General features: G+C 41.4%; 1 protein-coding gene across 1 annotated transcript in view; it reads right to left on the reverse strand.

Moving 5' to 3' along the window:
• Nucleotides 1–25,142, reverse strand: part of dnah6 (dynein, axonemal, heavy chain 6) — a 351,317-nt gene that overhangs the window by 5,537 nt on the left and 320,638 nt on the right. Inside the window, exons 73-75 of the mRNA XM_059974878.1 lie at nt 22,262–22,447; nt 12,134–12,206; nt 4,879–5,030 (exon numbers count right to left, since the gene is read on the reverse strand). Coding sequence (XP_059830861.1) covers nt 4,879–5,030; nt 12,134–12,206; nt 22,262–22,447 — 411 coding nt within the window. The remainder of the gene's footprint in view (nt 1–4,878; nt 5,031–12,133; nt 12,207–22,261; nt 22,448–25,142) is intronic.

Below are 25,142 nucleotides of genomic sequence, written 5' to 3' on the forward strand. Positions count from 1 at the left end.
CGAGTCGAGTCAAGTTCCGAGTCGAGTCAAGTTCCGAGTCGAGTCTAGTTCCGAGTCCGAGTCGAGTCAAGTTCCGAGTCCGAGTTGAGTCAAGTTCCGAGTCCGAGTCGAGTCAAGTTCCGAGTCCGAGTCGAGTCAAGTTCCGAGTCGAGTCAAGTTCCGAGTCGAGTCTAGTTCCGAGTCCGAGTTGAGTCAAGTTCCGAGTCCGAGTCGAGTCAAGTTCCGAGTCCGAGTCGAGTCAAGTTCCGAGTCCGTCGAGTCAAGTTCCGAGTCCGAGTCGAGTCAAGTTCCGAGTCCGTCGAGTCAAGTTCCGAGTCCGAGTCGAGTCAAGTTCCGAGTCAAGTCAAGTTCCGAGTCGAGTCAAGTTCCGAGTCGAGTCAAGTTCCGAGTCCGAGTCGAGTCAAGTTCCTAGTCTGAGTCGAGTCAAGTTCCTAGTTTGAGTCGAGTCAAGTTCCGAGTCCGAGTCGAGTCAAGTTCCGAGTCCGAGTCGAGTCTAGTTCCGAGTCCGAGTCGAGTCAAGTTCCTAGTCTAAGTCGAGTCTAGTTCCTAGTCCGAGTCGAGTCTAGTTCCTAGTTTGAGTCGAGTCAAGTTCCGAGTCCGAGTCGAGTCAAGTTCCGAGTCTGAGTCGAGTCAAGTTCCGAGTCCGAGTCGAGTCAAGTTCCGAGTCGAGTCAAGTTCCGAGTCGAGTCAAGTTCCGAGTCGAGTCTAGTTCCGAGTCCGAGTCGAGTCAAGTTCCGAGTCCGAGTTGAGTCAAGTTCCGAGTCCGAGTCGAGTCAAGTTCCGAGTCCGAGTCGAGTCAAGTTCCGAGTCGAGTCAAGTTCCGAGTCGAGTCTAGTTCCGAGTCCGAGTTGAGTCAAGTTCCGAGTCCGAGTCGAGTCAAGTTCCGAGTCCGAGTCGAGTCAAGTTCCGAGTCCGTCGAGTCAAGTTCCGAGTCCGAGTCGAGTCAAGTTCCGAGTCCGTCGAGTCAAGTTCCGAGTCCGAGTCGAGTCAAGTTCCGAGTCAAGTCAAGTTCCGAGTCGAGTCAAGTTCCGAGTCGAGTCAAGTTCCGAGTCCGAGTCGAGTCAAGTTCCTAGTCTGAGTCGAGTCAAGTTCCTAGTTTGAGTCGAGTCAAGTTCCGAGTCCGAGTCGAGTCAAGTTCCGAGTCCGAGTCGAGTCTAGTTCCGAGTCCGAGTCGAGTCAAGTTCCTAGTCTAAGTCGAGTCAAGTTCCTAGTTTGAGTCGAGTCAAGTTCCGAGTCCGAGTCGAGTCAAGTTCCGAGTCCGAGTCGAGTCAAGTTCTGAGTCCGAGTCAAGTCATGACCCTAGTTTGAGTCAAGTTCTGAGTCCGAGTCGAGTCAAGTTCTGAGTCCGAGTCGAGTCAAGTTCTGAGTCCGAGTCGAGTCAAGTTCCTAGTCTGAGTCAAGTCAAGTTCCTAGTTTGAGTCGAGTCAAGTTCCAAGTCCGAGTCGAATCAAGTTCCGAATCCAAGTCAAGTCATGATCCTAGTTGGAGTCAAGTCAAGTTCTGAGTCCGAGTCGAGTCAAGTTCCGAGTCCGAGTCGAGTCAAGTTCCGAGTCCGAGTCGAGTCAAGTTCCGAGTCCGAGTCGAGTCAAGTTCTGAGTCCGAGTCAAGTCAAGTTCTGAGTCCGAGTCGAATCAAGTTCCGAATCCAAGTCAAGTCATGATCCTAGTTTGAGTCGAGTCAAGTTCTGAGTCCGAGTCGAGTCAAGTTCCGAGTCCGAGTCAAGTCAAGTTCTGAGTCCGAGTCGAATCAAGTTCCGAATCCAAGTCAAGTCATGATCCTAGTTGGAGTCAAGTCAAGTTCCGAGTCCGAGTCGAGTCAAGTTCTGAGTCCGAGTCAAGTCAAGTTCTGAGTCCGAGTCGAATCAAGTTCCGAATCCAAGTCAAGTAATGATCCTAGTTTGAGTCGAGTCAAGTTCTGAGTCCGAGTCGAGTCAAGTTCCGAGTCCGAGTCAAGTCAAGTTCTGAGTCCGAGTCGAATCAAGTTCCGAATCCAAGTCAAGTCATGATCCTAGTTGGAGTCAAGTCAAGTTCTGAGTCCGAGTCGAGTCAAGTTCCGAGTCCGAGTCAAGTCAAGTTCTGAGTCCGAGTCGAGTCAAGTTCCGAGTCCGAGTCGAGTCAAGTTCTGAGTCCGAGTCAAGTCATGATCCTAGTTTGAGTCAAGTCAAGTTCCGAGTCCGAGTCGAGTCAAGTTCCGAGTCCGAGTCGAGTCAAGTTCCGAGTCCGAGTCGAGTCTAGTTCCGAGTCCGAGTCGAGTCTAGTTCCGAGTCCGAGTCGAGTCTAGTTCCGAGTCCGAGTCGAGTCTAGTTCCGAGTCCGAGTCGAGTCAAGTTCTGAGTCCGAGTCGAGTCAAGTTCCTAGTTTGAGTCGAATCAAGTTCCGAGTCCGAGTCGAGTCAAGTTCTGAGTCCGAGTCGAGTCAAGTTCCGAGTCCGAGTCGAGTCAAGTTCCGAGTCCGAGTCGAGTCAAGTTCCGAGTCCGAGTCGAGTCAAGTTCCGAGTCCGAGTCGAGTCTAGTTCCGAGTCCGAGTCGAGTCTAGTTCCGAGTCCGAGTCGAGTCTAGTTCCGAGTCCGAGTCGAGTCAAGTTCTGAGTCCGAGTCGAGTCAAGTTCCTAGTTTGAGTCGAATCAAGTTCCGAGTCCGAGTCGAGTCAAGTTCTGAGTCCGAGTCAAGTCATGATCCTAGTTTGAGTCAAGTCAAGTTCCGAGTCCGAGTCGAGTCAAGTTCCGAGTCCGAGTCGAGTCAAGTTCCGAGTCGAGTCAAGTTCCGAGTCCGAGTCGAGTCAAGTTCCGAGTCCGAGTCGAGTCTAGTTCCGAGTCCGAGTCGAGTCTAGTTCCGAGTCCGAGTCGAGTCTAGTTCCGAGTCCGAGTCGAGTCTAGTTCCGAGTTCGAGTCGAGTCAAGTTCTGAGTCCGAGTCGAGTCAAGTTCCTAGTTTGAGTCGAATCAAGTTCTGAGTCCGAGTCAAGTCATGATCCTAGTTTGAGTCAAGTCAAGTTCCGAGTCCGAGTCGAGTCAAGTTCCGAGTCGAGTCAAGTTCCGAGTCCGAGTCGAGTCAAGTTCCGAGTCCGAGTCGAGTCTAGTTCCGAGTCCGAGTCGAGTCAAGTTCCGAGTCCGAGTCGAGTCTAGTTCCGAGTCCGAGTCGAGTCTAGTTCCGAGTCCGAGTCGAGTCTAGTTCCGAGTCCGAGTCGAGTCAAGTTCTGAGTCCGAGTCGAGTCAAGTTCCGAGTCCGAGTCGAGTCTAGTTCCGAGTCCGAGTCGAGTCTAGTTCCGAGTCCGAGTCGAGTCTAGTTCCGAGTCCGAGTCAAGTCATGATCCTAGTTTGAGTCGAATCAAGTTCCGAGTCCGAGTCGAGTCAAGTTCCGAGTCCGATTCGAGTCAAGTTCTGAGTCCGAGTCAAGTCATGATCCTAGTTTGAGTTAAGTCAAGTTCTGAGTCCGAGTCGAGTCAAGTTCCGAGTCCGAGTCGAGTCAAGTTCTGAGTCCGAGTCGAGTCATGATCCTAGTTTGAGTCAAGTCAAGTTCCGAGTCCGAGTCGAGTCAAGTTCCGAGTCCGAGTCGAGTCAAGTTCCGAGTCCGAGTCGAGTCAAGTTCCGAGTCCGAGTCGAGTCTAGTTCCGAGTCCGAGTCGAGTCTAGTTCCGAGTCCGAGTCGAGTCAAGTTCTGAGTCCGAGTCGAGTCAAGTTCCTAGTTTGAGTCGAATCAAGTTCCGAGTCCGAGTCGAGTCAAGTTCTGAGTCCGAGTCAAGTCATGATCCTAGTTTGAGTCAAGTCAAGTTCCGAGTCCGAGTCGAGTCAAGTTCCGAGTCCGAGTCGAGTCAAGTTCCGAGTCGAGTCAAGTTCCGAGTCCGAGTCGAGTCAAGTTCCGAGTCCGAGTCGAGTCTAGTTCCGAGTCCGAGTCGAGTCTAGTTCCGAGTCCGAGTCGAGTCTAGTTCCGAGTCCGAGTCGAGTCAAGTTCTGAGTCCGAGTCGAGTCAAGTTCCTAGTTTGAGTCGAATCAAGTTCTGAGTCCGAGTCAAGTCATGATCCAAGATCTGAGTCTGAGTTGAGTCAAGAGCCTGTTGTCTGCTGTTCCTGGGTTGAGTCAAGAGCTATCGTCCGCAATTCCTGGATTGAATCAAGAGCTGCCATTTGCAGTTCCTGTGTTGAGTCAAGAGCCTAACATCCACATTTCCTGGGTTGAGTCGAGAGCCTGCCACCCAGCTGAGTTTTGCTGCTTCCTGTGCTACCAAGAGTCGAGATACGAATGGGCTGCTGTTGTTTGTTTTAGTCATCTAGTGTCCGGCTGAGTATTGCTGGCCATTTGCTGCTGCTCCAAGCCGTGATACGAATTATCTGTCATTGTTTATTTTGTCATCTCGTTCCCAGATGAGTAGGTCCAGCCATTTGCCGCTACTCTGAGTGGGGAATTCTTTCTCTTTGTGTCTAGCTGGGGATAGTTGGCCATCTGCTACTCCTCCAAGCTAGATACAAATCGTCTGTCTTTGTTTGGTGTTGTCATCTCCGTGTTCCAAGTTCCAGGCTCCATGTCCAAGTCAAGTCCGAGTCCTGGCTCGAAGTCCAAGTCACGTCCAAGTCCGTCTCCATGTCAAAGTCAAGTCCGAGTCTGTCTCTGTTTTCAAGTCATGTCCAAGTCCGACTCCATGTCAAGTCTCCGTGCCTGTGTCCTGCACTTGGGTCCGCTCCCTATGCTCCTTTGCAACAGGAGAACCCTTCCCAATAGTTTTCAGGGGGCACCTTCACCAGAAAGTCTGCAATGGTTCAAGGTGGAGTCTCACCACCACCTTCTCAGACACATAATTATGGATGGGCACCAAATGCCAGGTCCCAAAAGATAAATAAATATTGTCAAATGAAAATTACAATATTTTTCAAATGAAATCTTGAAATTACCAAGTCATCCATTGAGAGAGTCTCTCCATATTTCAAAGCTCTGACAGCTTCAGCGACTTCTATTACATCTCGGTAGGAAGAAAGGATGTTGTAACGAAAGCTAAGTTCATCAATTGGTAGGTTGTATTTCCTGGCGTGGTTCTGAAGTGTCCCTGAAAAAAACAAAGGTAAATTTGTACAGGGTTGGGGGTGGGGGATGGAATTTGCTAAGGCCAACACTTCTTTGAAGATTTAAAGATCTTAGAAGCTTTTCATTAAAGCACTTGCTACAGTTCTCTGATAGAACGTAGAGAATTAATTAGTATGGGTGAATAAAGTATTTGTAAGGCACGAGGAGAATGATGAAACACAAGGGATCTGTTTTATTTTAGTTTAATTACTGTTGGGAATAGCAGTAGAGTTCTTGTAGTTATGACTTGTCCACAAAATGTTATGGCCAGCATCATTCCTAAAGGGATTTTATTATTTCTGTCACCCTATTTATTGATGCCAATATATTTTATTCTTATGGAAGAAATTGGATTTCCACATCCTGAAATTCTGATATAACCTGTTACTGCACTCAATAATTTGCTGACATTTGATTTATTCACAATGAAATGCCAGGATGTCTAAAGATGTAAAGATAAAGATTAGCTTTATTTGTTACATGTATATGAAAACATCAAAACATACAGTGAAATGCATTGTTTTCTGTCAACAATCAACACATTCCAATGATTGTGCTGGGGGTGCCTGAAAGTGTTACTACACTTCTGGCGCCAACATAGCATGCCCACAATTCACTGACCCTAACAGTATGTCTTTAGAACGTGGAGGAAACTAAAGCATCTGGAAGAATCTCACCTGGCTACAGGAAGAATGTACAAATGCCTTACAGATAGCCGCAGGAATCAGACCCCGATCAGTGATCACTGGCACTGTAAATCAATTGCACTGATAGTCTACCGTGCCGCCATGGGAATCATAGAGCTTCAGATGGTTCATTACAGGAGGTGAGAGAGAAACTTCTCTCAGACTTTGTATTACATTAAATGTCTCCAGTTGTAAAATATATTTTTTCACATCACACCAAAAGGGCAAGGGCTCGTGAAAGAGAAACATCTGCTGAAGAAAGATCTTCCTATCTGAACACTAGCAGTCTATAGCCTATGGGATAGGAAAGACGATTAGAAAACAATACTCTAAAATGATGAAAGTGGATACAGAGGTATCTTAATTACTTTGTAGTGGAAACTTAGTTTGGTAAACCAGAACAAATTACAAGACATTTAAAACAAAAATGTCAGAACAAACATATAATTGGCAAACAAATTTAACACAGAGGACAATGATGCATTATATTTTTAGAAGGAAAATATTTGATGCTGAGGCTTTATAAGGCACTGGTGAGGACTCACATTGAGTATTGTTAAAAGTTTTGGGCCCTTCATCTTAGAAAAGATGTTCTGGCATTGGAGAAGATCTAGTGCAGGTTCACAAGGATGATTCCAGGAATGAAAGGGTTATCATACAAGGAACATTTGATGGCTCTGGGTCTGTACTCACTGGAATTCAGAAGGATGAGGAGTGATCTCATTGAAACCTTTTGAATGTTGAAAGGTCTAGACAGAGTAGATGTGGAAAAGATGTTTTCCACGATGGGAGAGTCTAGGACAAGAGGGCACAACCTCAGGATAGAGGGACACCCTTTCAAAACAGAGATGTGGAGAATTCTTCAGCCAAAGGGTGGTGAATTTGTGGAATTTGTTGTGTGGAGGCCAGGTCGTTGGGTGTATTTAAGGCCCAGATTGATAGGTTCTTGATTGGACATGCCATCAAAGGTTACAGGGAGAAGACAGGGAACTGGGGTTGAGGAGGAGAGAAAATAAAAGGACCAGCCATGATTGAATGCTGGAGCAGACTCGATGGGTCAGGTGGCCTAATTCTGTTCCTCATATGTCTTATGGTCTAAAATAATTAGGATTTGTAAAGAGCTCAAAAAGGAGCAGTAATAATAGGAACAATGGGATCTTGGGAGTATGAAAACAGACATTCTAAAAAAAGTGTGGTGAGTATTTCCAATATTGTTTGGTGATTCAGGTTAAAAGGGTAACTAAAAACTGCAACTCAAAAACTGGAATTTACTTTCACAGGAGTAACAATGAAAAGCAGAAAAGCTATTATAAGCAACACACACAGAATGCTGGGACAAGTCAAGCAGTATCTAGTGAGAGGAATAAAAAAAAGGCCATTTTGGGCAAAGATTCTCTATCAATAATGCTATAATAAAACAAAAATTGCAAAACAATTTTTCCCCGATTAGAAATGCTTGATTTATGTACAGTCCATCATATGAATGAGCATTTGAGAGAAAGGTGGAATGAATTTGCCAGCTGCTGTTGGGCTGCCGGCATCTTCAATCATGTAGAAACTCAGTTCACAGCCGCATTTCTGACTTGTAAACTGTTCAGATCACCAGCAGTTCCCAGGAACAGAACCCTGTTGTAACCAAAAGAAGGCTTGTATTGAACTTTGATGAGTACAAAGTTCTGACGTTACCTAACAAGATGGTGGAGATGGTGTTGGAAAGGAATTAAAAGGGCAGAACCAGGAAAACAAGATTCTGGTGTTTAAATCCAAGCAACACACACAAAATGCTGGTGGAACGCAACAGGCCAGGCAGCATCTATAGGAAGAAGCACAGTCGATGCTACGGGTCGAGACCCTATGTCAGGACTAGGAGTCAGGGTTGGAATTGGAACAAGGTGTGGTGAAGTTGAGATAGTTGATGTCCCATTGGCAGTTAGCAATAAAAAGATCCAGAGCAGGCAGAAGACCATGGCGGGGTGTCCATGAAGAGGAGGAGGGTTGAAGACAGGAGAAGGGGTCATTGGTGGGGGTAGGAGCATCCTTGCCAAAGAAGTAAGCTCGGAGACGGAGCCAGCAGAAGAATTCAGCGTCATGGCATACACGGAACTCGCTGAGGTGTGGGCGCACGGGGACAAAGGTGAGGCCTTTACTGAGGACAGAGCGCTATGCCTCAGAGAGTTGAAGGACGGAGGGGATGGTGAAGACCTGGTACGGATGAGTGCTACGCTCAGAGGGGGGAGGGAGGTTGGTAGTGTCTGTGGAGAGGGGATGGTTGGGGTGAGAGGAAGATGGAGCCTCTGAAGGCTCAGGAGCTGACGATGGGATCTGAGGGAGATGGGATTGCAGAGTGGTGGTGTGGGAAGGGGAGAGGGGAGTTCTAATAGCAGCACATGAAGACCCGGCCTGGAGTTTAAGACTGGAGTCACAGTTGGAGGCTGTGCAATCACTTTGAAGGTATCCACAGTCATTGGAACCCGCATGGATGGTAGTGGAGTCGGGGTCCTGAATATGTTCTGGGTCGGTAGAGCCGCCAAGCTCTACGGCAGGGGCAATGGTCCGAAGTTCACGCCTGCTAGTGTTGGAGACGGCAGGCTCTGGGGTCTGCAGATGGACCATCTTCCAATCTTTGCAGGATGTGACAAAGTTGAAAAAATGGTGATTGAAAGCAAGGATCTGATGGAGAATAAAATAATGGGCAGGACCACTACAAATGGCGAAGAGGAAGACCTGGAGATAGGTCCCTGGAGAAGAGACTGAGATAGGGATGCCAGGTACCTCCACATGGTGGGGAGTGTCGCCCTCAGAGCTCGATGGGTAAAGTGCCGGGAGGCAGAGTCAATTAAATGTGAGTACATAGGGTCCTCAGAAGGTCCAAATTGAGAGGTTTGAAAACGATTCCTGAAGCCCACTGGAGTAAATTGGTGGCGGAGACACATTCCTAGGATGGCTATATGGCTGTAATATCGGTTTCTGAGCGAGCATGTGGTTGAAAAGTTGAAGGACCGAAGAAATTACAGATGGGGAGCAGTGAGAGAGGGTTTCACTAAATTCCCGTCAAAGAGAAGATTTAAACTTCTTCAGTGTAGGCATCACTGGAAAAGGCTTCACAGTAGTGAATTTAAAAATGCAAACACGAGGAAATCTGCAGATGCTGGAAATTCAAGCAACACACACAAAATGCTGGTGGAACACAGCAGGCCAGGCAGCATCTATAGGAAGAAGAACTGTTGACGTTTCAGGCCAAGACTCTTCGGATTCTTTTAGAAGTCAGGAACAAGGCATAAAATTTATTGCTTCATGATAGTTTTATTAAGAGTTGATAGAACAAGGAGAAAAGGAACAGGGCAGTGACTGTGAGCCTCACTACTTGGAGAAGAGAGAAACTGATGATGGTGCCTTGCATAAAACAGCTACTTTTACCCCCAAAGATAAGACTGCATTAAAATCAGAGGAGGGCACTAATAGGCTTGGAGACTAGATATTGTCAACTAAAGTTCAATACCGATAACTGAAGGAATTATATTTTGGAAGAATATTTTGAAGGTCAGGGCCCAGCTGGAGAAGAGGAAAAAAAAATAGATCTTAGAGTACTAATGTACTGACCAGTAAAAAATGCACCACAGGTAAGCAAGGCTATGAAAAGCACTGACTTTTACAGGCAGGTGGATAGAAATGAAAAGTAGTAATGTAATGAAAAGCCTGCCTTGAACCTTGGCTAGTCTACACTTAGAGTATGACATTCATATCTGATCACCATGTTATGGAAAGAATATAGAATAACTGGAGAGGGCACAGAGAAGATGCCTATCATGAAATAGTGATCAGAACTGAAAAAAGTGTTTAATATTCTTGTTTGTGTGGACATTTGGAGGAGTCCCTCCACTTGCTGAGGATAGCATAACCAGAGTTCATCAACTAAAGACAATCAAATGGTGAGATTGTGGAACTTGATCTAACAGAGAATGATTTAAGTAAATAAAATAGGTTTTTATTTACAGGGTCTGCAAGACAGAAGGTAAAAGAGGATCATACTAATAGATTTAGACCGGGAAAGGCAAGAGAAAGCTCAAGTGGAGTATAAATGGTGATATGGATCATTTGGTCTGAATGCCCTGATTCTGTGCCAGGTAATTTATATTTGCATTACTTAAAGGGAGCCTGATGGAACACGTCCCAAGTCAGCATTGCAAACTTTCTTAAGGCAGGCATTTTTCAAGGTTTCACATCCCCACACTCTCTTTAACTTTGAATTCTACTCAACTGACTCTCATTCCCCTTCAACCCCTCCATGATTCCATTGGATCCATCTTCTACTACCATTCTGCAACTAGAGTGCACACCGATTCCTTTAGAACCCCAAACAGTCACCAATCCCACTCTACAGAACTGTTCAGACCATCTCTGGCACACAGGAGGTATAGATTCATTAGACCAAATCACCTCCATCCATTTCTAATTTACTTTCTAACTAATAAGGTCTGCTATGCATTTTAGACATATTTTCATTATGAATATATAATTATTGAATGCTTCTGCACAAAGTGTATCTAAGCATGCAAACACAGAAAGTGACGTCAATAAACACTGATGTCACAAGCTTCCTAATTGTCATGTAGATTTAAGTGAATCTCTTGTAAATGAACCGCTGTTCTGATGTTTTTCAGCATGAACATATTCAGAAAGAAAACATGCAGAGTCAAAAGTCAAAACGTCTGGCTAAACATTGCATTTCATGCTCTCATAAGCACAAGTTATATATAAATTGGCAAAAGCAATTGTTATCTCTGAATTGGAAATGTTAGAAAAATCTTTTTGAAATGATTGTTTAATCAGAATTAATGCCAAAAAGTTCATTAGAATTAATGGCCTAGAATGTAATTAGAATCAGAAGAATCATTTGTGGCAAGTGCATTCAAAATTGAATATCACCTCTATTGATAAGTTGCACGTGAAGATGGATAAGTCATATCAGAGTATGGCCTATAAGCAGTGCAGCTATATATAGAATTTTATAACACCAGTAAAAAGTATTTAAAAATGCACAGTTTCTGTGTAAATTAAATGATCATGTTAAACTTTTGATGTTTACCACCACATGGGTGAATGTACATTTAAATGTATACCATCTTAGGAGAGGCATGCATTTAAGCCCCCAAAATGTGCTGTTCCGTGAAACATTTCCTTATATCAATGGATTGGCCGGACAAAATTTAAACTGGGTTATCAGTGGATTATAACTTAGAGTTCCAAGAAGCTGAAAAGCTTTTAAAAAATATCACTGTACATCTTCATAAGGCTCTACTTGGTGGGAAGGCTAGGAAGTAACTGTAGAAGTAAAGCTTGGATGATAAACATGAACTTTATGAAGTGCAGGCCTTCACCTTTGAAGACAAAACTAATGGAAGTTTGACCCTTTTTCGATTAAAATTTAAAATATTTATTATAACACAATACATGTGGTATTTTTACTTTGGTCAGTTCATCTCCCTGAATGCTTTGAACTATGAGTTTAAAACTTTGATGCACTTCTAACAGTATAATTTGGCTCTGCAAAGCTTGACAGCATTGAAATGACTACTGGGAGAGTGATATATTTACTTAAACACAAGAGATTTTGAAGATGCTGGAATTCTTGAGCAATATGTACAAAATGCTGGTATTCAGCACATCAGGGAGAAATTGATATCCATGCAGTCAGGTTGGAAGCTACCCAGATAGAATATGAGGTATTGTTCCTCCAATCTGAATGTGGCCTCGTCATAGTTGTAGTGGAGGCCACGGCCGGACAGGTTAGAATGGGATTGGAAAGTTGAATTGAAATGGGTGACCAACAGGAAATCCTGCCTTTTGTGACAGATGGAGCAAAGATGTTTGACGAAACAGTTCCCCAATCTACATAGGTATCACTAATGTGGAGGAAGTGCACTGGGAGCACTAGATAAGACGTACAACCTTACAGCTGAAGTGTCACCTCACCTGGAAGGACAATTTAGAGCCCTGTATGATGGTGAGTGAGGAGGTATAGGGGTAGGTGTAGCACTTGTAAAGCTTGCAGGAATAAGTGCCGGGAGGGAGATTAGTGGCGAGGGATAAGTGAGCAAGGGAGTCACTTAGATGCATCATTTAATAGTCTTTGCCTTGTGTATTTCAAGATAGGTTGTCTTTATACTTCTTTGAAGAATCAAAATTTGTGCAGTGTGAAGTTTGAAATAAATCATCTCTCCTTATTTAATTCTAAATTCAAATAATTCCTCCTAACTTATTGCTTTATTCAAACCTTCCCTTACTTTAAACAAGAGCTGGATCATGTAACAACCAATGCATGCTTACAGAAAAATAAATAGCCAAACTAATGAAAAATAAATTAATTAATATGTTTGTAGAAAGCTTTATCTGATCATACCTGTCAGAAATCCCTGCGGGAAGAAGAATCCTGAAATCCAGAAAGACTTTGGTTGACCATATTTGATCCAGGTCTAAAAGTAAAACAAAGATTGTTAATTTTTATTTATTTTGAGATAGAACATTGAATAGACCCTTCCTTTCCAAAGAGCTGCATCTAGCCTAATCACAGGGTAATTTACAATGACCAATTAACCTACTAACCAGTACATCTTTAGACTGTGAGATGAAACTGGAGCACCCAGAGGAAAATCACATGTTCAAAGGGAGGATGTACAAACTCTTTACAGAGGACATTGGAATTGAACTCCGATACCCAAAGTTGTGATAGCGTCAAGCTAACTGCTACGCTGTGACGCCCCAATGAGAAAATCACAGCATCTGAATATAAATTGTTGTTTTTATTTTAAGCTATTTAGTTTATACATTCTTTCCAATCAAGCAAACAGGTTTGTGAGCTATACTCAGTTATTTTGAGCTAGCTATTTCGAGCTTACCAAAATCAATCAGGTAGTCTCCCTTGTAATATTTTAATTCTATCTTTTCAATGAAACAGTTTCCAAATGCTACTGTTTGCTGCCCACAAATAGTTTATTCAGAGAAATACTTGATTTTGCAACACACAATCATACTTGTGGTAACTAAGGCTAAACGATAGGATAGTTCTGATGAAAAGCCCCAATCATGAAATGTTGACTATTTCTCTGTCACAAATTCTGCCCAACGTGATAACCTTTTCCAGCATTTTTTTGGGAAGAAATTGTGGGGGCATTATTAATTCTTTCAAGAATCACCAAATTCTGGAATGCTTTCAGAGGACTGGAAAATTGACAAATGTCATTCCACTAAGGGAGGGAGGCAGAAGAAAGGAAATTATAGGCCAGTTAGCCTGACTTCAGTGGTTGGGAAGCTGTTGGAGTCCATTATTAAGGATGAGGTTTAGGCGTACTTGGAGGTACAAGATAAAATAGGTCAAGGTCAGCATGGTCTCCTTGCAAGGAAATCTTGCCTGACGTCTATTGGAATTGGTTTAGGAAATAACAGGCAGGATACACAAAGGAGAGTCAGTAGATGTTCTTTAGTTGGACTTACAGAAGCCCTTGTGTTTGTTGTCGAATCTCGCCATAAAAGTGCTTGTTTGTGTAGTTACAGACTAGAAAAACTTAAAACGATGGACAGCTGTTGGCTTTCATGCAGGAGAACTTAAAACTAAAAAAAATACTAACGGCAGCAACCGACAGGGAGTTCACGGACAGATTGATCCGGCTGATGACGAACATTGAAAAACCGACTAATTCTGTTGCATTAATAAAGCACCTTGTTAAATGTGTAAAACATGTCTGCATCAGTGTTATCTTGTATTTCCATACAATGTTACATTAGGCTGTTACACATCTATTGTCAGAGAAGTACTTGCATAAATAGGTAAACTATCTTCATACGAGCAAGGACAGAAAACAGGGCAAAGTGAGTATACTTATTTATTCAGTAAGTTATGGGTTAAAGTATTTGGTGAGTACGTTTCTAACTCTTCTGGCTTCGGTCTCGTTACTGTCTGTTCTGAGATTGTTAGGTTGCATTCAAGAAAACAATGAAATAGCGTGCTGCTGTCTGTTAGCATTTTCAAAAGTCTCCGGTTACCTCATCCATACTGATCTGCCCGAACAGCATTTAAAAAAATATACAGCCTGGAAAGCGTTTCTGGAAAGCTCCAGTTTCGGGGCACAAAAACGCTGTTTTAGTGCGGACGGAGGGTAAAAACAAAGAGGAAAAGCTTCATTTATGGATTTATCCGGCGTAGTGTGGATGTAGCTTGAGGAAGCAGGGAGTCTGCAGAAGGACTTAGGCAGATTAGGAGAATAGGCAAAGAAGTGGCAGATAGAATATAGTGCAGGGAAGTGTATAGTTATATACTTTGGTAGAAAGAATAAAGGCATAGACTATTTTCTAAATGGGGAGAAATTTAAAAAATCAGAGGTACAAAAGGACCTGGGAGTCCTTTGCAGGATTCCCTATAGGTTAACTTACAGTTTCAATCAGTGGTAAGGACAGCAAATGCAATGTTGGCATTCATTTCGAGACAACCAGAATGTAAGAGCAAGGATGTGATGCTGAGGCTTTATGAGGCATTGGCCAGACTGCACTTCTTTAGGAGCAGATTTTGGCGCATATCTTAAAAAAATGTGCTGGCATTGGAGAGGGCCCAGAGGAGGTTCATGAGAATGATTCCAGGAATAAAAGGGTTCATGTAACAGGAGTGTTTATTGGCTCTGAGCCTGTATTCACTGGAGTTTTTTAGAATGTAGGGAACATTGAAACCAGTCGAATATTGAAAGGGCTAGATAGAGTGGATGTTTCCTATAGTCGGTGAATCTTGGACCAGAGAGCACAAACTCAGAATAGGGGGACGTCCATTTAGAACAGAGATGAGAAGGTATTTCTTTAGCCAGAGGGTGGTGAATCTGTGGAATTCATTTTCATGGACAGCTGTGGAGGCCTAGTGATTGGGTATATTTAATACTGAAGTTGATAGGTTCTTGTTTAGTCAAGGTGTCAAAGGTTACAGGGAGAAGGTAGGGGAATGGGATTGAGAGAGGTAATAAATCAGCCATGTTGGAAAGGCAGGGAAGACTCAATGGGCCAAGTGGCCTAATTCTGCTCCTATGTCTTATGATCTTATGGCTTTATATCCACCTGAGATGTCAAATGAGGCTCCGCTTAATGTCTTTGCTGAAGCTGGTGAGATGAAAGGAGCAAGCTATGTGAAATCTCTCCAATCTTTGAAGACAATAAATAAAAGGATCTAGAATATTAATTTTGTATTCCCAACATAAATAATTCCATCTTAATTGACTTTTTCAGTAAATGAGATGTGTAATATCACAGTAGGGTGAAAGCCATAGTTCTGTGGGGTGGAATTTAACATTAATTACAGCTCTTGATAGTTGACAACATCAAAGACTGCTGATAAGATTTCAATCTTCGAGTAGGTTTGCATCCACAGGAAATGAGGACAGAATCCTGTTTCAACATGTACTGTAATGATTTCCATGCTTTCTTAATAGCTGGAGCTTAATGCACACACATCAATACTTCAGCAATGTTTAACTCTGTTCCCACTTTCATTAATCACCACAAACAAATCCATGCAGCAATTTTATAAGTCGTCAATTATGTTTCATCAATTCAAAGATATAATTCAGAAATATTTTAGGTATATTTGACTGAAACAAAGTTATTTATCAATTATATTAATTACTTCACAAATTAACTACTCACTTTTGGGAAATAAAATACCACAAAAATATGGAATTAAATTGTGGGGCTAGTAGTGGAGAAATGAAATAAGCTAAACTGCACAAGATGTGTCAAAATGTGCTGAGTGGTGTCTAAAACATGTCCAAAGCAAATGATACTACATGCATTATGGCATCATTATAGTAATGGGACATGGGTTTGTGATTCTGCAATTCTCTAATGTTATCATTAGTGAGATAGCAAAGAGTAATCAGACAGGAATGGTAAACAGGTAAATTGGTGTATTGTTGTCACATGTACTGAGGTTCTATTTTGCAATGCCATTCATACAGACTATTTCATCACTTCGGTATATTTTGGTAGTATAAGGGAAAATCAATAAGAGAACGCCAGATAAAATGTTGCAGTTACAGTGCAGGCAGGCAATAAGGTGCAAAGCCATGGTCAAGATAGATTATGAGGTCAAGAGTCCATTTTATCATACTATGGGACCTCTCAATCACCATAGAATCATAGTCAAAGAACATAGAAATCTACAGCACATTACAGGCCCTTTGGCCCACAATGTTGTGCTGACCACGCAATCTACTCTAGAAACTGCCTAGTATTTCCCAACCACATTTTTCTGAGTTCCATGTACCTATCTAAGACTCTTAAAGGACCTTATTGCATCTGCCTCCACCACTGTTGCTGGCAGTGCATTCCACACAATCACCACTCTGTGTGAGAAACTTACCTCTGACATCTGCTCTGTACCTACTTCTGAGCACCTTAAAACTATGCCCCCTCATGTAAGCCATTTCAGCCCCGGGAAAAAAACCTCTGGCTATCCACATGATCAATGCCTCTCATCATCTTATACATCCCTATCAAGTCACCTCTCTTCCTCCGTTGCCCCAAGGAGAAATAGCCAAGTTCACTCAATCTATTTTCATAAGTCATGCTCTTCAATCCAGGCAATATCCTTGTAAATCTCCTCTTCACTCTTTCCATAGTATTCACAACCTTCCAGTAGTGAGGTGACCAGAACTGAACACAATATCTCAAGGTTTTTGAACTCAATCTCATGGCTGATGAAGGCCAACACACCATTTGCTTTCTTAACAACAGTGTCAACCTGCACAGCAGCTTTGAGTGCCCTATGGACACGAATCCCAAGATCTCTCTGATCCTCTACACTGTCATTAATATTATATTCTGTCTTCAAATTTGACCTACCAAAATGAAGCACTTCACAAGTATCTGGGTTGAACTTCATCTGCTACTTTTCAGCCCAGTTCTGCATCCTACTGATGTCCCGCTGTAACCTCTGACAACCCTCCAGAGTATCCACAACAACCACAACTTTTGTGACATCAGCAAACTTACTAACCCACCCTTCTACTTTCTCATCCAGCTCATTTATAAAAATCACAAAGAGAAGGGGTCCCAGAACAGATCCCTGTGAAACACAACTGGTCACTGACCTCCATGCAGAATACAAGCCATTTACAACTACTCTTTGCCTTTTGTAGGCAAGCCAATTCAGGATCCACAAAGCAAGGTCTCCTTTGATCCCATGTATCCTTATGTCTCTCCAAATGCTTATAAATCCTGCATCTCAGGATCTTCTCCAACAACTTGCCCACTACTGAAGTAAGGCTCACTGGTCTATAATTTCCCAGGTTATCTCTACCTTTTTTTTGAACAAGGGAACAACATTTGCAACCCTCCAATCCTCTGAAACTTCTCCCATCCCTATTGATGACACAAAGATCATCGCCAGAGGCTCAGCAATCTCAACCCTCACCTCCCACAGTACCCTGGGGTATAGCTCGTCTGGACATAGCAACTTATCTAACTTAATGCTTTTCAAAAGCTCCAGCACATCTTCTTTTTAATATCTATATGTTCAAGCGTTTCAGTCCACTGTAAGTCATCCCCACAATTGCCAAAGTCCTATTCCCTGGCAAATGCTGAAGAAAAATATTTATGAAGTACCTCCGCTACCTCCACACTTGATTGGTCCTATTCTGACACAGCTCATCCTCTTGCTCTTCACATACTTGTACAATGTCTTAGGGATTTCCTTAATTCTGCTCACCGAGGCCTTCATGTTCCTCTTCTAGCTCTCCTAATTTTATTCTTAAGCTCCTTCCTGGCAATCTTGTAATTTTCTAGAGCTCTAACAGTACCTACTTTCTTGAACCTTTCATACATTTTTGTTTTCTTCTTAATTAGATTTTCTACATTCTTTGTTCACCATGGTTCTTTTACCCTACCATCCTACCCCCGCCTCAAAAAAACATACCTATGCAGAACACCATGCAAATGTTCCCTGAACATTTGCCATATTTCTGCTGTGTATTTCCCTGAGAACATCTGCTCCCAAGTTCCTGCCTAATGGTATCATATTTCCCCCTACCCCAATTAAATGTTTTCCCAAATTATCTGCTCCTACCCCTCTCCAGCATTCATAGAGTAATACAGTACAGAAACGTGTCATTCAGCCCAATTAAGTATTTCAATTGTCCCTGCCTTGATCACTTCCTCTAGCAACTCATTTCAAGTATTCATTATCCACTGTGTAAAGAAATTGTCTCTCAAGTATCGTTCAAACCCTTCCTCTAATATCTTGCATTTATGGAGTCCGGTTTTATATTCCTCAGCATTGGAGAAAAGGCTATTATCAGCCACCTTACCATATACTTCTATAAGATCACCCCTCATACTCTTCCTCGAAGGTATAAAGATCTAGTGTAGCCAAACTCTCCCTGTAACTCAGGTCTTCTAGTCCTAGCCACATCTCCATAAGTCTCTTCTGCACCGTTCACAGCTTGGCAATGTCTGTCCTCTAACAGGCTGACCAAACTGTACACATTACTCTAAGTGCAGTCTCACCAACAACTTGCATAACTCCAATGTAATATCCTTACTCCTAATCTGCCCTGACTGATGAAGGCCAGTATGCTAAATACTTTCTTCATCATCCTGTCTACTTGTTCAGCCACTTTCAGCAACTGTGTATTTGTACACTCAGGTCCGTCTGTTCCACAAAACTAGTTAGTGCTCTGCCATTCACTGCACAGAGATAATCTTGTTCACCATCAACAAAACGCCCTAATTTAGTAGCATCAGCAAACTTGTTAATCATGCAAGGTACAATCGTATTCAAAACATTTTATAAGTAATTAATAGCAGAGGTCTCAATACTGACTCCTGAGGCATCCCACTAGACACAGGCCTCCAGTGAGAGAATTGACCAACCATCACCCTCTGCTACCTATCATTGAGCAACTCTGAAACCACTTCTTTCCCCTGAATCCCATATGAGTTAGCCTTCGAGATCACCCTGCCAAATGGGATATTGACCATATAAGCAATATCCACTGCCCTACTTTCATCTATCCTCTTCGAAAACTCCATAGTTTTCATCAGACACAACCTCCCAGGCACAAAACTATGCTGATTGTTCCTTGACTAATCATGCGATGGTAGATTTTGTTCCTCAGAATTCCGAATTCCTTCTTGTAATTTCCCTACACATTAAGTTAGATTCACTGTCCTGTAGCCACGTTCTAGTATTCCGGACCTTCATGAGCAGCTAACAACAAAGCAAATATCTCTATATGGGCCTCCGTAATTCCTTCCCTCACTTCTGGAATGTCCAGTGGTGTATTTGATCCAGCCAGGGAATTTGCCCATCCCAATGTGCTTTAACACCTTCCTTACAATATGCACCTGGGCTAAGACCTCACCACTTATTACACTCACTACTTTGGCATCTATGATATTCTTGTTAGTAAGTGCCAAGGAGAAACAGACAATAAAAATCTCAGCCATCTCCTGTGGCTCCACAATAGGCAGCTCTCGTGGTTTTTATGAGGAACTAACAGCAAGATAGAAGCTGTCCTTGAACCTAGTTATATGAGCTTCCAGGCTTTTGTATCTTCTACGTAATTTGAAGGTTCAAAAGCAAGAATATCAGAGGTAAGAGAGGTCTTTGATTATGTTGTCTATTTTACCAGGCTGCAAAAAGTATAGTCAGAGTTCATGGAGGGAAGACTTGTCTTCACGATGTGCTCAGCTGTGTCCATACTCTCTGGAGTTCTGAAGATTTCAGGCAGAGCAGTTGCATAGCAACCTATGATGCCTCCAGACAGCACAATGTTCCATGGAGAAATTAGTAAATAGATGCATTACATTGAGAAGAGGTCATGCATTTCTACTGCTAGCCAACATTACTATTAAGTGTATGTGAAAAAGAGGGATCAGGGAGACTAATCTTTTCCCCTCTTTACTATCCAGTGAGCCTTACTGGCAAATGTAAATCTTTTCCTTAAATACTCCTAGTTAAATGGCCTACCAACATTCACTTAAAAGATTCCAAACTGAAATCACTGTTCAGCTACAATCTTGAGAGATGACTGATACTGTGAAACAGGAACAGTAAGTCTACTTTCAAAGAAGACTATAAGAATATTGGCTGAAAATTAACCTATAAGGCTTTATTGTAGAGGAATGTCTGGCCAAGATGACCTCTGCATACAATACTCCTTCAGTCAACATCTTCTGGATCAATCCTGAAACAATATACTTCACTTCTTTTATGTCTTTTACATTTGTTTTTTTTTTGTCTTGGGTGTGATTCTGGAGTTTTTGGAGTCTGTGATTTACTATTTGAAAATCATTTGGGTATTCCAGTGCTCTGCAATCTCTGAGAGGATTCTGGGAGGCAGAGTCAGTATGTGCAAACCTCGTAGCGGGCAGGCCGTGGGACAGGGAGTGAGCCGATGTTTGACTCCATTTCGCCAATTAAAACAACAAGAGAGATTGAAACACTGGGGTGAATACAAAAGTTTGGTGTTTGTTTCGGTGCTTTAGAGCTCTTCAGTCTCCAAGAAGATTTGGGAAACAGAGGTAGCGTGCACGAACCTTGTTGTAGGCAGGCTGTGGATGGGGCATAAGCTGATGTTTGACTCAATTTCACTGATTAAAGCTTCCATTGCATGCTAATTAAGATGACAAGGGAGATTGAAACATTCAGGCAAATGCAAAAGGTGAGTGCTAGCTGCCTGTCTTTTGAAGGGAGAGCCTGCTGCTGTGCCCAAAAATGTTGCCCAGGTTTTCTGTGTTTTGGATATGGACTTGGACTATAGATATTTTTCACTCTTATAGTTTTTTTATATTCTGTGTTTTTCACCCAATCTTTCTTGGGTTTTTTTTGTGCGTGGAGGGGGAACTTGGGGGTCAAGGTGCCTGCCCTGTTTATGTTTTTTCTGTGGGGGAGGAGGAATTTGGGGGGGGGGTGTTGATAATCATGCTGCCTTTAATAATAAATGAACCTTTGAACCTTTGTTCCTAAAGAGAATCCCAAATTTTTAATGCAGACTGAAAGTCCTAGAAGAGTCCTCAAAACATCCTGAATTACTGATCACAAACAAAATGATCACCAAAGCTTTAAATAATCTTTTTTCACTAAAGGGAAAAAATGGTTTATTAAATCTTATCTTTGGTGTAAACAAAGTACTTACACAACTTCATCAGTCTAATTCAGATAAATGTAATACCATGCAATAGAAATATGGATTCTGACTCTTAACTCTACCCAGAGGCAAAATGTTAGCATCAATACATCCACATTATTTTCAATGGGAGCTAATTTACAAATCAGTTTATCCTCATTTAAACCTGATAGGTAAATGTGAATTGTTGATCAATGCTTTACGACCTTATGTGAAACTAACTTTTTACTGCCTCTTTCTATCCCATTTAAAATGCTTACTAATTCTCTCACATGTATGTTATTTATAGATAAGGACAGGTCAGGCAGCATCTGTGGAAAGAGAAACAGTTAACATTTGAGGTCAAAAACATCCCTCATCAGACTTTGAAATAGAGAAATCAAGTTAGTCTAAGTAGCAGAGAAGGTCAAAGAGGAAAATGGGTGGGAAAAAGGAAATGTCTATAACAGAGCAAAATGATGAAGCCATTGAATGGATGGTTAAGCCATTTTCCCTGTATAATATATTGGTAATCTTGTAAAGGCTAGGTGGTGTTATATAGTTTGGCCTACAATGAAAGGAGAAAATGGGCAGAGAAGAATGGCAAGCTTGAAAAGCCAGTCCTAATACAAACAGATGGAAAGAAACAGAAGTGAAGAAGTCAATGTTGAATCCTGCAGGCTACAATATTTTAGTTGATGCATACCCACCGAGAGAAGTCAGAGTGGAAGTAAGATGTGAAGTAAAGAGGCATCTATTCTGGAAATTCAGTGACACTCCTAGGGACTGCATATAGGTATTCCACAAATCTAAATATTCTCCAATCCAGAGGAGGCCACACATGAATATCAAATGCAATACACTAGATTGGAGAAAGAGCAAGTGAATTCTGGTTAACTGCAAAGATTTTTCTATTGGAAAGACAGTTAAATTAACAATGCAGTACACCCATAATGCTCTAGTGTGGGTTTTGAACCAACCTTTTTACTTAGAAACAAATATAATGAATTAAGGCTCGTATACAATTATTTTCTTAACCAGATAAAGAATGACAATGGAACTATTCACTTGCCCATCTATCTCATCTGGATACTACAATAGAATAACCAAAGTATTACTATGAAATGATTCCAATCCAGAATTTTAAAGTTATTTAATAATTTGATAAACAGAAAGTTATAATTGATTCTTAGTTGAAACAAGTACCTAATTATCACAAAAAATTACAAAGCATAACGTATTATGCATTGGTTCTACAAGTCTTACCTAATCCTTGAAATCAGCCATAACATCAGTCACTTCTTATGTAAAAAAAAACAAGCTATAAATGGAATCAGTTTTTCACAATCACAACTAACAAGAATTTAGTACATTACATTATGTCTCACCACTATAAACTCTGTCCTCAATATAAAGTCCTTCACCCACGATCCCAAGGGTTTGAGCGATGGATACGCTGCAGCAGCCCACAAGGATGGAACTTGATTGTTCAGGAAGCTGGTGTACACCTTTTCTACCTCTTCAGACATTACCACAAATCCTGCAATGGCCTTATTTAATATAACCAAAGAGTCCTGGATAGACAGGGAAAAGCGATCATCAAAGAATGCAGTGGATATTTTTAATCTGGTTTCAATAATCTGGCTAAAATGGCAATAATTCAAGATATTCCACAGACTTGCAGGAGGTACACTTTGCCTGTCCAGCATGATATATGCCAGAACCTAGTGCAGCAGGCAATAACATGCTCCAGCTGTGCTTTTGCCACCACTTCTGGCATAGCTTTAAGGATGCAATAAGGAGTCCCAATGTCCAGTGCAAACTTATTTGGCTATCTCTGGAAGAAATATGAGCTTAGAGAATTAGGGATATCCCATCCATTTTATTTAATCTAGGAATGCTTTTCAATACCCATGGCATTTAACAAAACAACATAAATCCTGAGCAGGATAAATTGGGCACAATGTAAAAGAGACAAACATGAGGAATCTCAAAAGATTGGAAAATAGCTGGGTTTACCATGTAAAGAGATATAACATCAGTACCTCAACATCAGTAATGAAACCCAGATACTTCATAGAACGGTCATCTAATAGATAACCCCAATGGACCACACAAGATACATTATGTTTGCAGAAGTATCTTTAAGGAGGATAGGTGAGTAGAAAATCAGGTTACTATGAGAACCACCCAGAAATTTAAACCTAGCAGTTGACAGGTGATAGGATAGCTGTGCTTATTGGTTGGATTGAATTCAGGGGAGGTGAAGAAGAAAGATTTGAAGGAGTAGCACAACATTTTATGGTTATTAGACATTAGAGGGCAAGACAGTGAAAGGATTTTTTTTGTGAGAATTTTAAACTGGAGACATTACTTAACCAAAAGTTGAAGTAGGACAACAAGGTGGTTGAAAACAAGAAATCTGGCTGTTAATGCAACCTAACCAACAATTTTTAAAATAGTTATGATGCAATAAAAACGAAAGTTTTCAAAAAACAATGGGATATTGTAACTATCTGCCCATCTCTCAATTGCTTGCCCTCCTCATGACACTAGCCCTTCCATTTCATTCTTCTCATTTCCTGCTCCTTTTGGTTGCAAAACTCCCAGTTTATTTTTTAACCACAGTGGCTCAAAATTTGAAACTTCTTTACTGTCTTTTTGTTGGGGATGTTGAACAGCTATATGTAGCTTGCCAAAAATATGAAAATAATGGCTAAGAATAATGGTAACAAAGACTCAGCAAAGTGTAAGTTTGCCCAGTATCTTATATTTCCATTTCACTTTTTCAGCATTGATGTTTGTTTTTAAATCTTCAGCTAAATTAAGGGTCTGTAATAGCTATTAAATAATATTGTTAACTGCATTGGTATTAGTTAGAAAGCCTGCAACCAAGCTATTTGATTACAGGAACATAATCATCTGTCCTATGTAAATCACAAAGCTGAACTTCTTTAAGGGGCAAGAGAATTTGAGGAAAGGCCTACCAATGGCTTTCTTCATTTTTCCTTCTATAAAGCAGCCACTGATATTCATAATAGAGTCATAGAATCACAGAGGATACAGCACAGAAATGGGCCCTTTGGTCCAATGAGTCCATACCAAACATTAAATGATTTTTAAACTTATCGTTGTAAATGATGCTTTTTGTTATGCTTGTACTGACCAAAATAAATTAATTTCAAAAATTCAAAATACAAAATTTAAAAAAATAAATCCTACCCAAGCTTGTTTTGTTCTGCCCACACATGCAACCACATCTCAGATTCCACCATTCATTATACTTTAAGGACAATTTACAGGGACCAGGTAATCAACTTACACAATTGTGGGATGTGGAAGGAAATTACAACATTGAAGGATGTCAAAAGAACACAAGCTCTACCCTTTGATTCAGCATTGAAATTATTTTAGACATGTTTTCAGTAATAATCATCTCATTTTCATCATTTAACATGCAAGCTAGTAGTGACCTAGAAGATTCCAATCATTCAAAAAGAAAGGAATATTGCAGCATAAAATATTAATCAACAACATTCATAGGCTAAAATGAAGATTATATCTCATAGTTTATGAGTGGTTACACACTGAGTTATAGCATTGACTTTACAAAGGTGTTACCTAATTTTATAAATCAATGATTAAAATCTATTTCAATTTTAAACCATTACATCTGAATTGTATCTTTTTTTTTAACTAAGTTGTGTTCTTTGTAGGTGACAAAAACATCCAAAAACAAATATTTAGAAGGAAGAAATTCAATATGTTTTTGAAATAAAAATAGAAATCATTGTACCAATGATACTTAATGATACCATGAGGAACAGTGCCCTATTCTTCAGTTTTTAATAGTGAATTTAACTGCTTAGCAATTTCGTATTCCCTCTCTTACTTTCTTATCTGTTTATCCATTTGTATTTAAACAATGTAATTTGAGCTACCTTCACTACCTCCTTTGACAGCTTGTTCACAATAACTACCGCCCACACTTCAGCCCTCCTGAATTTCTCTTCTCTCGCCTTAAACCAATGTCCTTTTGTTCTAGGCTCCCCTGCTTCAAGAAAAAGAGTCTAACCAACTATCTTATTAATGTCCCTCATAATTTTATAAACCCTGTAAGATCATTCCTCAGCCTTCTAAGTTCCAATGTAGAAAAGCCCAGCCTATCGTATCTCAGAGTATAACTACAGCTCTCCATTCTGGGAAAATCATGGTGAAACTCTTCTGCACTTTTTCTATTGCTACCCATGTTAAGGTAACCTGAACTGC

The sequence above is a fragment of the Hypanus sabinus genome, chromosome 7, assembly GCF_030144855.1.
Source record: "Hypanus sabinus isolate sHypSab1 chromosome 7, sHypSab1.hap1, whole genome shotgun sequence".
In the NCBI taxonomy this organism is placed as follows: Eukaryota; Metazoa; Chordata; class Chondrichthyes; order Myliobatiformes; family Dasyatidae; genus Hypanus; species Hypanus sabinus.